We start from the raw sequence: 12,996 nt of genomic DNA, 5'->3' as shown, positions 1-12,996 counted from the left end.
AAAAGCCCTAACCCCAATGCGCTAGTATTTTTGTTAAAACAATTGTCTTTTGTTACTGCCCTATAACTTTCCTTGCCCATCTTACTACGCTGTATAGTTGATTTGCTTTAGTTAGTTAGTTACAGGTACATCTATATAATGCTTGACACTCAAAGTGCTTTACATAGTATTGAGGGAATCTCCTCAACCAACACTAGTGTGTAGCATCCAGCTGGATGATGCGACGGCAGCCACACCAGCTATTAGTGGAGAGGAGAGAGTGATTGAGCCAATTCAGAGATGGGGATTATTAGGGGGCCATGATAGGGAAAAGCCAATGGGGGAATTTCGGCAGGACACCAGGGTTATACTCCTACTCTTTTACGAGAAGTGGCCTGGGATTTTTAATAACCACAGAGAGTCAGGACCTCAGTTTAACGTCTCATCCAAAAGACTGTGCTGTTTTTACAGTATAGTGTCCCCATCATTACACTGGGGCATTAGACCCCACACAGACCGAGTGCCCCCTGCTGGCCTCACTAATACCACTTCCAGCAGCAACCTTAGGTTTCCCCAATAGGTCTCCCATCCAGGTACTTCCCAGGCTCAACCCTGCTTAGCTTCAGTGAGAAACCAGGCGAGAGCTGCAGGGTGATATGGTTTTAGAATAACCCGAGGGTAGTAGTCAGGACTGTGATATTAAACATCCCTCTCTAGTACGGTTACTTTCCTAGCTTAGCATGTAACTTCTCTTTGTCTTCCTGTTACAGACAGGCACGCTCACTGAAGATGGCTTGGATCTGTGGGGCGTGCAGAGAGTAGAGAACAGCAGGTACGCAACATGGTTATCGTCAAATAAGCACAAGCTTTAATAACGATATAATCTAGGTCCAGGTGCAAGCGTGTACTGTATTCTGTTCGTGGTCGTCTATCTTAGATATCTTCTCTTTTATCTCTTTGGATGTTTGTACGTAGTATTGCTGTTCTGTCTCTCACTCTCCAGGTTCCATCACTCAGAGGAGAACGCCTATAAAGAGAGTCTGGTGAAGTCTCACTTTGTGGCATGCATGGCCACGTGCCACTCTCTCACCAAGATCGAGGGCCAACTCTCTGGAGACCCTCTGGACCTGAAGATGTTTGAGGCCACTGGCTGGGTTTGTTCTTCACTTCACTTCACGTGTTGTTGTTTTGCATCATGTTCGATCTTAGTCCTGCTCGTAATTGAGAAACCTTTGAGCCGCTAATCCAAACCGTATGCTTTAAAAAGCCCCGTGAAGGGCTGAGCTTTTCAGTGAGATCACATTTTTCTCAGTTGGACGTTCAGATGCTTCGTAGTGAATGCGGATACATCGTGGTTACGCTATCGCATCTTGCAGCATTGATTCATCAAGGAAACGTATGCAGTGTGTTCCTGAGCCAAACAGGAAATGGCTGTTGCTGCTTAGTCCCACCCTTCCCATGCCCAAACTGGCTCAAACCGTCATCTACTCCACCAATCAACATATTTCTTTTTAGGGGGGAAAATGAGGGGTAGGGGAAATTCTTCATTTGAAAGAGACCTCTCTTTTTTGGACACATCTACATTGTCAGTAAATAAAATATACCTTTTTTTTCCCATTGAAAAACGACTGGAATAATATTGAAATAAATGGCTATAACTTGCTAAGGGAATGCTAGATGAAGACACAATTTCATTTGGAAGTCTAAAACAACCAGGTATAAGTTTCTAAAGGAAAAAAAATCCAGACTTCATGAGGTTTTGTTTAAGTTCACAGTGAAAAAAAAAAAAAACCTACCAAATTGTTTTTTTGCCATTTTTCTGAAATTCTGGGTAATTCATCCATTCTCAGACAAAAAAATGATTAAAATTGGGACTTTCAAATGAGCTAGAGTGAAAGTGAAAGTTCTCCTGTTTAAAATGATATATGAAACTTGATGCTTCTAGACTGCTTGACTGCTAGACTAGGTTAGAAAAACGAACAACAGGAGACTCAGATTTCCCAAAAATCGATCTAGGGCCTTAAGGGTTAAATCGCTGCATTTTAGGCATTTCCTGCAATGTTTGCTTTGTTAATAATAATTGATCTTATTTGATGCTAGCGATTTAATGTTAAATCATTTCTGCCATGCTCCACGTCTTGAAACAGTTCCCTGTATTAAAAACTCACCGCTACATCGCATTCATTTATTAGAAATGACTAAACCCACTAACATTATCGCTCCGGATATCACTCTCTTGACCAGCTAGGTAATTAACAGCAATGACAAAAACGGATAACGAGCTAGGTTCCTTTATGTGTGTCCTTAAAACGGCGCTTGGATGTCAACAGTATTTCCATTTCCTGTTTGCATGGGTTGAAAACAAACACATATCCTTTGCCACGTGAGTCTTTCATGCTTATAAACACTGCTAAATATGGCCATGGATGCTGTGGACAAATACACTAGTTTGTACATTGGGATTTGTTTAATTCATCAACAACGTTGAGACGGTTATGTTAAAAGGGAAGAGGTGGTGTAGTATTTTGTTACACGGTGAATAAAAGTAGTCTGTTCTAGGAACAGCTACATTACTTTAATACGGTACATTTAAATATGGGTTTGTTGCCTTAAAATACACAGCTGATTTAAAATAAATAAATAAATAAATAAATAAATAACTAATCATTCAAACAGTGAAAGGCCCTAATGTCTCTAGTAATTGACTGTCTTTAACTTTTGAATTATTTATAAAGTAACAATGCCTGCTCTTCAAAGACACAAGTATTCCTGTAATGCTGAAATACACCGCGTGTGTCGCAGATCCTGGAGGAGGCCACCGAAGAGGAGACTTCTCTTCATGAACGCATCATGCCCACTGTGGTGCGCCCACCCAAGCAGCTCCTTCCTGAACCTGTGATGTCACCGGAGCAGGACATGGTGCGTTTGCCCTCGCTGCGCGCTAGACGAGAACGTATCATGTTCTGGCAGAGATCGTGTTTGTTTTGGCAAATAGTGACACCGCTTTCGTTGACTGTTGTATTTTACAGGAGCTGTACGAGCTGTCGGTAAGTAGTCGAGTTTCTGTTTAAATTCTGTATTTTTTTTTTAAAAAAGAAAGAGAGCGAGAAATTTGCACTGACATCAGGAGATTGCACGTTTGAATCCTGACGGTTCCACAGCCGGGAGCCAAGGGTGTAAAATTGGCCATGCTCACTGTCCCCTGTCGATCACAGCGACACTAGCTAATCATGGACATCTGTGAGCTCATGCATGCAGAAGAGGGCAGATAGCACTTTCCATTGAGTGTGGTACTGTATACCGCCCTGTGATGAAGCATGAGCAGCAGTATTCATGGTCTTGGAGGAAGTACGTTAGCTTTCAACCTCCGCGCTCGGTAGCTGTGGTATGACTGGGGGGAGCTGGCTGGTGGGTGGGAATTGGCAGGTGGAAAATTGGGGAGAAAATGGGGTGGGGCGGCAGGGGGGGGATTGGTGTGAACAGTGGAGCAGCTAGTCTCGTCACTTACAGGGTTCTTACGAGATCGGAATCGTGCGGCAGTTCCCCTTCTCCTCAGCGTTGCAGAGGATGACCGTGGTGGCTCGGCTGCTCGGAGAAAAGCGAATGGACGCCTACCTCAAGGGGGCGCCTGAGGTTGTGACAAGTCTATGCAAGAAAGAGACCGGTTGGTTAAATTTCCATAGAATTCGAATAGAATTTTTGGGAACGCTTGCGGCGCCGTTCAACGTGTCAAACTCTTTCTCCTGCTGTGCTCTGCAGTGCCACAGGACTTTGCAGAGGTACTGGAGAACTACACTAAACAGGGTTTCCGCGTCATCGCTCTGGCACACAGGCGCCTGGAGTCCAAACTGACCTGGCATAAAGTACAGAACATTAACAGGTACTGTCCTTGTCATGCTTGTGCTTTTTCAGGTTCAGTAGTTCATGGTTTTCTCTACTGGAGTCGTAAGTTCTATACGGGCTCTTTTTAGGACATTTAGTTAAAGTATTACATGAAGGAAGTCTTGAAATGGCACCTTTGTTCAGTGTTAAGAAATTTGACCCAGTCTGTATAATCAGTACTAGCCCTAGTTAACCCGTTATGTATCTTACTTTCTTTTCTTTTCTTTTTTTGAGTTGTACTTTGAAATACGTAGTATACTAAACACGGATGTCCTATTAAATCTGCGGTAATCTGCATCTCCAGGAATCACATAGAGACGAACATGGAGTTCTTGGGTCTGATCGTTATGCAGAACAAGCTGAAGCCCGAGACTCCTGGCGTTCTGGAGGTCCTCAGACAGGCAAACATCCGCACGGTCATGGTCACAGGTACAGGGCAAAACCTGCTGGTTTCTATCATGACGATTTCTCTGTGTCTGGCATGTTTCTGTCCGAATACACTTCTACACTGACCCAGAGCTGATGGCTGTTTCGAGTGTCTAGAGTCCTACAGCTTAATCTCACTTGTTCTGGTACATTAGGAATTCCTGTAATCCAAACCAGTAAAGCTTCCAGCTCTCTGGCTTACTCGCATAGAGCCTCGACAGTGTTCCAGGGACGAGTGCGCCGTCGTGAATGTAGCGAGTATTAGATTGGGTTGCAGACTCTGTATTTCCTCCGTATGGCCTTCCTTTCCTGCACACCCTTATTGAGCTCAGCTCAGGGTATTATTTTCCCAGATGCACTTAAAGCAGCAATAACGGTCACCCATTACTGAAGAAGCATAAATCTTTAAATTCTGGGCAAATTTAGACCGATCTCTAACCGACCTTTTTTTTTTTTTTTTTTTTTCCCCCCCTTTAGTAAAATACATATAAGTTGTCTTCTCACAATTAAACAATTTCTTAAATGAAAATAATACACAGAACAGAAACTACCGGAAGTGCTACATTATTTGAGAGTTAATGCTGATGAAGCGGTTATCTGTATATCTGACAGGAAGAAAGTATTGTCATTTAGTTTAGGAGAAATAGTTTCACATAATTATGATCTGCATGTTGTACCACAAAGCTCAGTATTTGGTCCACTTTTTCCCCCCCCCTCTTCTTTCTTTTTTCCCCGTATGGTCAGATTATTAATCAGCACAGAGTTGGTTTTCATAGCTGTAAAGATGACTGCAGAGCTGTGCATATCTGTAACGGCAGGTGATCTCTTAAAGATAAAAGGGTAACCTGTCTACCCAGCATCCTTTGCTGTTTGGATAGCAATTCTTGCGGCTGGTAGTGAAGGTGTTGAGAGTTGTTGAACACACTTGGAAATCTGGATCTAGATGCATACAGTAGTATGTAGCTAAAACATCCATGCCTTAATTTTTTCTCATCTATAGTACTGTAATAACAGGGTTACCTGAAGCCACAACAAATAAATGCAGCGTGTTTACATATACCAGGAACAGAGATATTATATTATATTAGTTTTAGCATCACTGCGCTGGCTTCCTGTTTCCTGTGGAACCGACCATAAGATTTAACTACTAGTTTATAAATCTATTATACTTTCTTTCTTTTTTTTTCTTATTTGGTTTTTATTTTGCTCTCCTCTAGTTTCTCTATATGACATCTCCATCAGCTCTTGATTGATAAGCCTTAAGCTATAAGTTTATAAAAAATAAAGTGTATTGTTCTTGTATTATTATTAAAGTCTTTATCATTTCTGTCCATTTCACAGGTGACAATATACTGACCGCTATCTCAGTGGCACGGGACTGTGGCATGATCCTGCCCCAGGACCGAGTCATTATTGCTGATGCCCTGCCCCCTAGAGATGGCCAGGTGGCCAGGATCAACTGGCGCTATGCAGACAACCCCAACAAGCACTCCAGCAAGCCTGAGGTCAGACTGCTCCCTCTGCAGTACACATACCGACACTGCAAGTGCAGTTAGTGTGAGCCTTTAGATAGTCATGTATAACTGTGCTTAAAGCCTAAGCGTTCCAACAGCCATCATTTACTGCAAATAACGTGATGCTGGAAATGATGTACAAAATACACCAACACGCAACGTAACTTCAATGACTCGTGTAAAAACGAAAGCTCTGTGGTCTGTCGCTAGCAATTTTGAATTGTTTACATTTCCGAGGAAATCTGACTCAGACAACAATCAGTCTATGATTTGACCTGCCTACACATTTCTGATCAGGCAGAGCATATCTCTTAGTTATGATTATGTTCTAGCTGAATATATAACTTGAGTCTGTCTTGAATCCACTACTGATAAATGCTTATTTAAAAAACTATTGATAAATGCTTATTTAATGAGAGAGCATCACAGATTTGGTTGTTTTTTTTTCTTTAAAACATTTGAGAGAATATTGCTAGGGGCTTTACAATGATGCTAATGATGCGATTTTATCAAATAAATTACTCTTTGACATAAAGCCTTTGCTAAGTCGTCTTTTACCGGCGAGATCCTAGTTTGTAATATACGTTTTTACGTATGCCGATGCAGGAGGTGGAGATTGGTGTGGAGGACGGGCCTGAAGAACTAAGGTCTGTGGAGAAGTACCACTTTGCCATGAGTGGCAAATCATTTGCCGTCATTACTGAGCACTTCCAGGACCTGCTCCAGAAGGTCAGGAGCAACATGTATCTCTGATTATTTGTTCAGCAGTGGTTCTCAGAGTGGGGTCTTGCTTTGTTTGTTTTTTTTCCTCTTTTTTTTTTTTTTGGTTATAGTAGTGTAGTTTTTGTTTTTTTTTGACCAAGTGAGCTGTTTGACTGGTCACATGATTAATTTAATCCAAACCTCAGTAATTCAAAAAGTAGGCCTTGCGTAGATATATTGTGTGTGTAATGTGGATGTAATGTGTTCTGTCAGTGGAAATTTCAGGGACAAAATTCTCTATGGCTCTGATGAATCACCAGGATATTATTATACGTGTTTAAAGAGCCAACCTAATATTTGTATAGTTGCATTATTTTGGAGTAATTTAAAATGAATCTGTCATGATTGAGTCAGTGGAATTTACTTACTTACTTATCCTATTAGAGGGGTGGAAATACTTTTAGAACTGCTGCTTTATGAGATAATTATGAAGCTAATTATGTGTGAACCAGAGAAACTGTGCATGTTTGAGGTGTAGAAGGCTAACTGTGTTTGTGGGTGTGATGGTTTAGCTGGTGCTACATGGAACGGTTTTTGCAAGAATGTCTCCAGACCAGAAAACCCAGCTAGTGGAGGCTCTACAGAGCGTCGAGTGGGTGGCACACACACACGCACACACGCACACAGCCATTATTGGTTATAAATGTACTCATGTAAAATGTAAACTTTTTTTTATATAATATCGGTCATGTATATGTTTTTTTTGTCTAGTTACTATGTTGGAATGTGTGGAGATGGAGCCAATGACTGTGGGGTAAGTACATTTTTAGTGTGTATGTGTACGAGTGTGTGTGTGTGTGTGTGTGTGTGTGTGTATATATATATATATATATATATATATATATATATATATATATATATATATATATATATATATATATATATATTACACACACACATATTCATATGTCTATACATATTCTATATAGCTCTCATTTTATATATATATATATTTTTTTTGTTTGTTTGTTTGTTTGTTTGTTTCCTGTCCCTTCTCAGGCCCTGAAAAGAGCTCATGGAGGTATCTCTCTCTCTGAACTGGAGGCCTCAGTGGCTTCCCCTTTCACTTCCAGAACTCCCAACATCTCCTGTGTGCCCAGCCTAATCAGGTACAGCTAACCAGTACACACACACAAACACCTCACCTCAAGCCCAGATCTAAGCTTTTAAACGTAACCAGGAACTGGTCTCTCCCAGTCAGTAGTTATGTTTGCATCTTAATGTAGTTCCATCTAATATTTGAGTAAAACGTGATCATTGGTTAAGAATGTCCATTCGGTCAGTGAAGGGTTCGGACCTTTCGTGAACAGCAACTGTGTCAAATAGTGCTGTCCAGAATTATTGGCACCCTTCGTGAAAATAAGCAAGTTTACAACATACAGGGACAAAAATAGCTGTTTTAAGCCATCAGCCTTACAGTTGATAGTTTTTTGCAATGCCTACCTTAGAAAGAAAAACACTGATTTGGAAGTATATATTTTTTTATTTGTCTTGTTGATCTATGGCAAAGTCTGTACCTCCTGGCAGAGGCAACCAGGATTTTGGCTGAAATATCAAATTCATGTTGCCATAAATCTACACACGTTACCCCTGAGCCACCAGCCACAAAACTGCCTCAAAACGTCAATAATCCACCACCATATTTTACATTGGCTATCAGTCAGTTTTTCTTGTTTGCAGTCCTGTGTTGCTGCCAAACATGCTGATGTGTGCACAACCAGAACAGTTTGCTCTCATCTGACCACATCGTCAGCTGTAGTTCTAACGATGCTTTTCTGAAGGACAGGCTCTGTGTTTGTGTTATGGAAGGATTTCTTTCTTGCAGTGCTTCCAAACAGCAAGATATTTCATGTCCACAAGAATCTGTACACTTGTAAAACATCGTCCTCACGTGAGCTCGTCATCCAACCCCGGCTGATTTCTCTTTCAGACCGTGGAGCTTTTTGTTACGGTTCATTTTGTGAAAAGTGTTTTGTTTTTGCTTCTTTATATTTATACCCCAGGGAGTCAGGGCATGGTTATAAGTCGTAGGAACTGAAATAAAGCTCTTCATGAACGACCGTTTGTTTGCGTTTATTTAAGATATTCTGTGAGGGGGTTTTGAGAGAAAATACTGCTTTAAAAAAAAAAGTTTTTTTCTTTTTTTTTTTTTTTTTTAAGAATTAAAAGATGTTTTGTTAGAACAAAGACAAGTGGAAATATTGTATAAGATTAACACTACACACAGTAATTCAATCACTTTGGATTATTTGTTTTGATGACGTTTGGAAATTCTTGACGGCCCTGTATCATTTATGACAAAATTCTTGGGGGAAAAAGTCCTAAAAAAGAGCGTAAACCCTGCAAACTGATGAACTGTTTGCTCAGCAACACTTCAGTTTCTGTGGTCAGACATGTTTTGTAATATCAGACCCAGGTGTCGGATTAAAATTTGAGTTGAAGACATTGAGTACTAGTTTAAATGGTATACGTTATATGTTGCAGAGAAGGCAGAGCAGCTCTCATTACGTCTTTCTGCGTGTTCAAGTTCATGGCCCTGTACAGCATCATCCAGTACCTCAGTGTCACCCTGCTCTACTATGTAAGTATTTTAGATTAATGCACCCAAAAGACCAGGAACAATATTGTTCATTGCCGCACAAAGCTTCACGCTTTTTCTTTTTTCTTTCTTTCATTCTTTATTTTAAAAAAGAGGCACTTCTTATAACCATATTTAAAACTTTTAAAGTACTTTACTCTTGTAGATTTGCATTCCTTTGACCTAGTAATGTTCGCTCTATTTCATATAATCGAATTGAGTGTTTGCCATGATGGACTTGCTGAAAATGCCCTTTTCAGATCCTCAGCAACCTGGGGGACTTCCAGTTCCTGTTCATTGACATGGCCATCATCCTTGTTGTTGTGTTTACCAGTGAGTAGATTTCTCAGAACTTTTACTTATACAAACATAAAGCACTGAGCGAGCGACAGGTCCTAATAAAATGGAGGGTTGGTGTATATGGATTGGCTGACACTGTATGTATGCTCTCTGTGCTTGATGTCGTTGATCTGCAATGATTTTATTATTTTTTTTTTTCCACACTCAGTGAGTCTGAATCCGGCGTGGAACGTGCTGGTTTCTCAGCGTCCCCCCTCAGGTCTGATCTCAGGCCCTCTGCTCTTCTCCGTACTCACTCAAATCCTCATCTGCCTTGGCTTCCAGACCTTCACCTTCCTGCTCGTGCGTAACCAGGACTGGTACGAGATATGGAGCCCCGAGTCAGAGTGAGTCACCCATGCCCTTTATTCAGATATCAGAATATTATGCAATAATATGAGCTGCCTTTAAAGCAGAAAGCATGTGTGATGTTCTGACTTGTGGTTAAACTCATTAACTTTAGCAGCCCCCACCCCCGTGTTTTTTCAGTGCCTGCAATACGTCCTCCTACAGCAATCTCTCGCAAAACTCCTCAGAGATTGATGACCACAACATCCAAAACTACGAGAACACTTCCCTGTTCTACGTCTCCTCCTTTCAGTACCTCATCGTTGCCATCGTTTTTTCCAAAGGCAAACCATTCCGTCAGCCCAGTTATAAAAACTGTAAGTCTTCATAAGTAGCTACAGAAAAGGCCTTGCTTTCTTTTTTTTCATATTCTTTAATTAAAGAGGACTTTTTGTGCGATATAATACAAGTCTCAGAACGTGTCTGCGAGGTTTCAGCTCAAAATACCCCACGGATCATTTATTATACCGTGATGTAAATGCCCCTTTTTTTTGGTTGAAGCAAAAACACGCTGTTTTTGTGTGCGTCTTGTTAAATGCAAACGAGCTGCTGCGCCACGCCCCCTGTCCGGAAGAGGGCTATACCTTTACAGCTCGTGCTTCGGATACTACGGCAACAACAAATCAGGAGAACCAGTATGACTGACACCGTAAATACCGGCGTTCAGCCCTATTTTCGGGTTAAAAATGAAAACGACGACGTAGCTCTGGTCTCCGTGAATGCAGTCGGAGACGATGGTAACTTTTAGTCGCATTAGCCACGGAGTCTGCTAACAAGCTCAATCAGAAATGCGATTTGCAAACATTCACAAAATATAAAGTGCGATACTTGCGTCTTCTGGATATGAAGCTGGATCACGAACAGCTGGTATTGATCCATGCATGAGAAGCAACTTTTTAACATTCACGAAGCAGTCTGGTGTGAAACGATTCGCACAAATATATATACGAATTTAGCTGTTTGTTTGGGGCACATTAACTTCAAAAATAAAACGTCTCCACTGCGTCTTCAGTGGCTCTGAAGCCGGGAGTACATGAAGATTCTCACAGCCAACAACAGAACACTTAGAAAGTTTACGAAGCCGAGACGTTCTCCTCATCACAGAGAACATGGCGCACTGCGTGGCAGGGCGGAGTCCGTCTCCAGTCGTGGGTGGGGCTTGTTCCAGTGTGACGTCACGTTGGACTCATTTTGAGACACCGTTTATGATTTTATGGGGAATATTTAATTAAATAAATAAATAAATAAGGAGTGGGTGGGTTTTTACCATTATTGCGTGGCTGTGTACACACTCTGCCGACACACTTTTACGAACAGTGAAGTTTGCATAATAACAGGTCCCCTTTAAAGTCAGTAACATAAAATTGTTCTCACTGGTATTCTTAGTCCCTGACCTAGCGAACTAACATGACGGTGTGTTGTCGATAGAGACTCCAAAGTATTCTGGATAAGCGCAGTGATCGGTTCAAACGATACGATTTGTACGTTAGTTTGTCGTCTTCTGGGTAAATATACACACACTCTGGGGCTTGAGCAGGATACAAGTGTTTTTCCTAATTTCTTGTGTAAATGAGGCCCAGTGTCTGTTCTTCAATGCAGATATGTAGTTCGATGACTATTTATATATATATATATATATATATATATATATATAATATTCTGTGCCCTAACAGCCATAATTCATTTGTATTACTATTACAGTGTGGGTGTGGCTTATGTTTGTTCATTTGCAGGGCCTTTTATGGTGTCTGTGGTCAGCCTGTACATATTCCTGTTAGTCATCATGCTCTTCCCTATCTCTGATATCGATGATGCTTTACAGGTACGTCTTACCGCATCTTTCTTTCCTAATTACAATGCTGATGCTCTGCATGGAGGGTTTTTTAAATTTTTTTAATTTGTTTTGTATTTAAAATGGGGCTCTACAGTTATACTATATTATGTTTGGGGGTCATCATTTAATCATGATCTACTCTTATATATTTGATGGTATTGGCTGAAGTCAGTTAATTGGCTAATGCAGTGTTGGATAGTAAACATAGTAAAGCCATTTATTACTACATTTATTGATTTTATTTTTCAGGACTACGTCTAACCACATTTTAGTTTTTGAATCTAGTGTTAAAATGAGCGCAGGTTCCAGCCCGGGTCATCCCGGTGCGAGCTCCATCTGCCCTTTTGTAGCACTCGTGTATTAGCTCAGTGATTTTCAGGGTGGGGGGTGGCCCCCTTGGGGGCCACCAGGGGGCGCCCGGGGGGTCCTCAACAATTTGGTGTGAAAAATAAATACTCACTCTCAGACAACCACACACACACAATCAATTCCTAATGTAATGTAAAGATGTAAGATGTAATTATTAATAAAAAAAAAAGGGGGAATATATTCAGAAGTCTGTATTTTTAATGTGTTTTAAAGACATCTTGCAAAAGGGGGGCCTCGGTCCAAAGGTTAATACAGTTTGGGGGGCCTTGCCCTGGAAAAGTTTGGGAACCCCTGGATTAGCTAACTGCACATTTTAAAGTAGTTAGCCCGAAACCGAGTACTATTTTTGATACACATCGTAGGATAGCAAATGATTATGATGAAAGTACTGGATTTCATTACTGTTATGTAATTTACTCTTGCAGATTGTGTGTGTTCCTTTCAACTGGCGTATCACTGTGTTGATTATAGTGCTGGTTAACGCTGCCGTGTCAGTCTTTGTCGAGGTAAGTGGAGAAAGCTCTGTCGGTTATTGGTTTGTTTTATGGTTGTGTGTTTTGCAAGTAGCCTGTTTAGTCAGCAACCCTGTTCACGTAGGACATTACATTCATATCAGCGGTCATGCCTTGTTAATTAGCCTTTTTTCTTTTTTTTTGAATGGTTAATGTATTTGTAAGTGTGAAGTATGTGGCTTCATGTCTTCCTTGAGCAAGACACGAGAACTGTAAACCTGTTTTACATGGGTAAACCCATTACCTACTGGGTTCTGACAGTGTCCTGTATAGATGTTCAGACTGTAGCCCAATGAAAACGTCCCAGTTGTCTGGCTGAGTACAGTATAACGTGTAGCACAAATCTCATGCAAAAAAACAACAAAAAAAAAACTATTTCGCTGTTGCTACAGAGGTATTTAGCACGCTGTGTAAGCAAGTCCACTTCCAGATCCCTTTGATTGCCTTTGAATT

At 40.9% G+C, this 12,996-nt stretch overlaps 1 protein-coding gene across 5 annotated transcripts in view; it reads left to right on the top strand.

Moving 5' to 3' along the window:
* The window catches only part of atp13a3 (ATPase 13A3), a 43,169-nt gene that overhangs the window by 25,077 nt on the left and 5,096 nt on the right, over positions 1-12,996 (top strand). For all 5 annotated transcript variants that reach the window (XM_053634157.1, XM_053634158.1, XM_053634160.1 and 2 more), the window contains 18 exons: positions 750-811; positions 983-1,133; positions 2,782-2,898; positions 3,009-3,026; positions 3,490-3,643; positions 3,739-3,859; positions 4,166-4,290; positions 5,629-5,792; positions 6,408-6,530; positions 7,076-7,155; positions 7,275-7,317; positions 7,563-7,672; positions 9,048-9,144; positions 9,402-9,474; positions 9,650-9,827; positions 9,970-10,145; positions 11,562-11,650; positions 12,457-12,537. In XM_053634157.1, the coding sequence (XP_053490132.1) occupies positions 750-811; positions 983-1,133; positions 2,782-2,898; positions 3,009-3,026; positions 3,490-3,643; positions 3,739-3,859; positions 4,166-4,290; positions 5,629-5,792; positions 6,408-6,530; positions 7,076-7,155; positions 7,275-7,317; positions 7,563-7,672; positions 9,048-9,144; positions 9,402-9,474; positions 9,650-9,827; positions 9,970-10,145; positions 11,562-11,650; positions 12,457-12,537 (1,962 nt within the window). The remainder of the gene's footprint in view (positions 1-749; positions 812-982; positions 1,134-2,781; positions 2,899-3,008; positions 3,027-3,489; positions 3,644-3,738; positions 3,860-4,165; positions 4,291-5,628; positions 5,793-6,407; positions 6,531-7,075; positions 7,156-7,274; positions 7,318-7,562; positions 7,673-9,047; positions 9,145-9,401; positions 9,475-9,649; positions 9,828-9,969; positions 10,146-11,561; positions 11,651-12,456; positions 12,538-12,996) is intronic.

The sequence above is a fragment of the Ictalurus furcatus genome, chromosome 10 (genome assembly GCF_023375685.1).
Source record: "Ictalurus furcatus strain D&B chromosome 10, Billie_1.0, whole genome shotgun sequence".
Lineage (NCBI taxonomy): Eukaryota > Metazoa > Chordata > Actinopteri > Siluriformes > Ictaluridae > Ictalurus > Ictalurus furcatus.
This window is presented reverse-complemented; position numbering and strand designations above follow the sequence as displayed.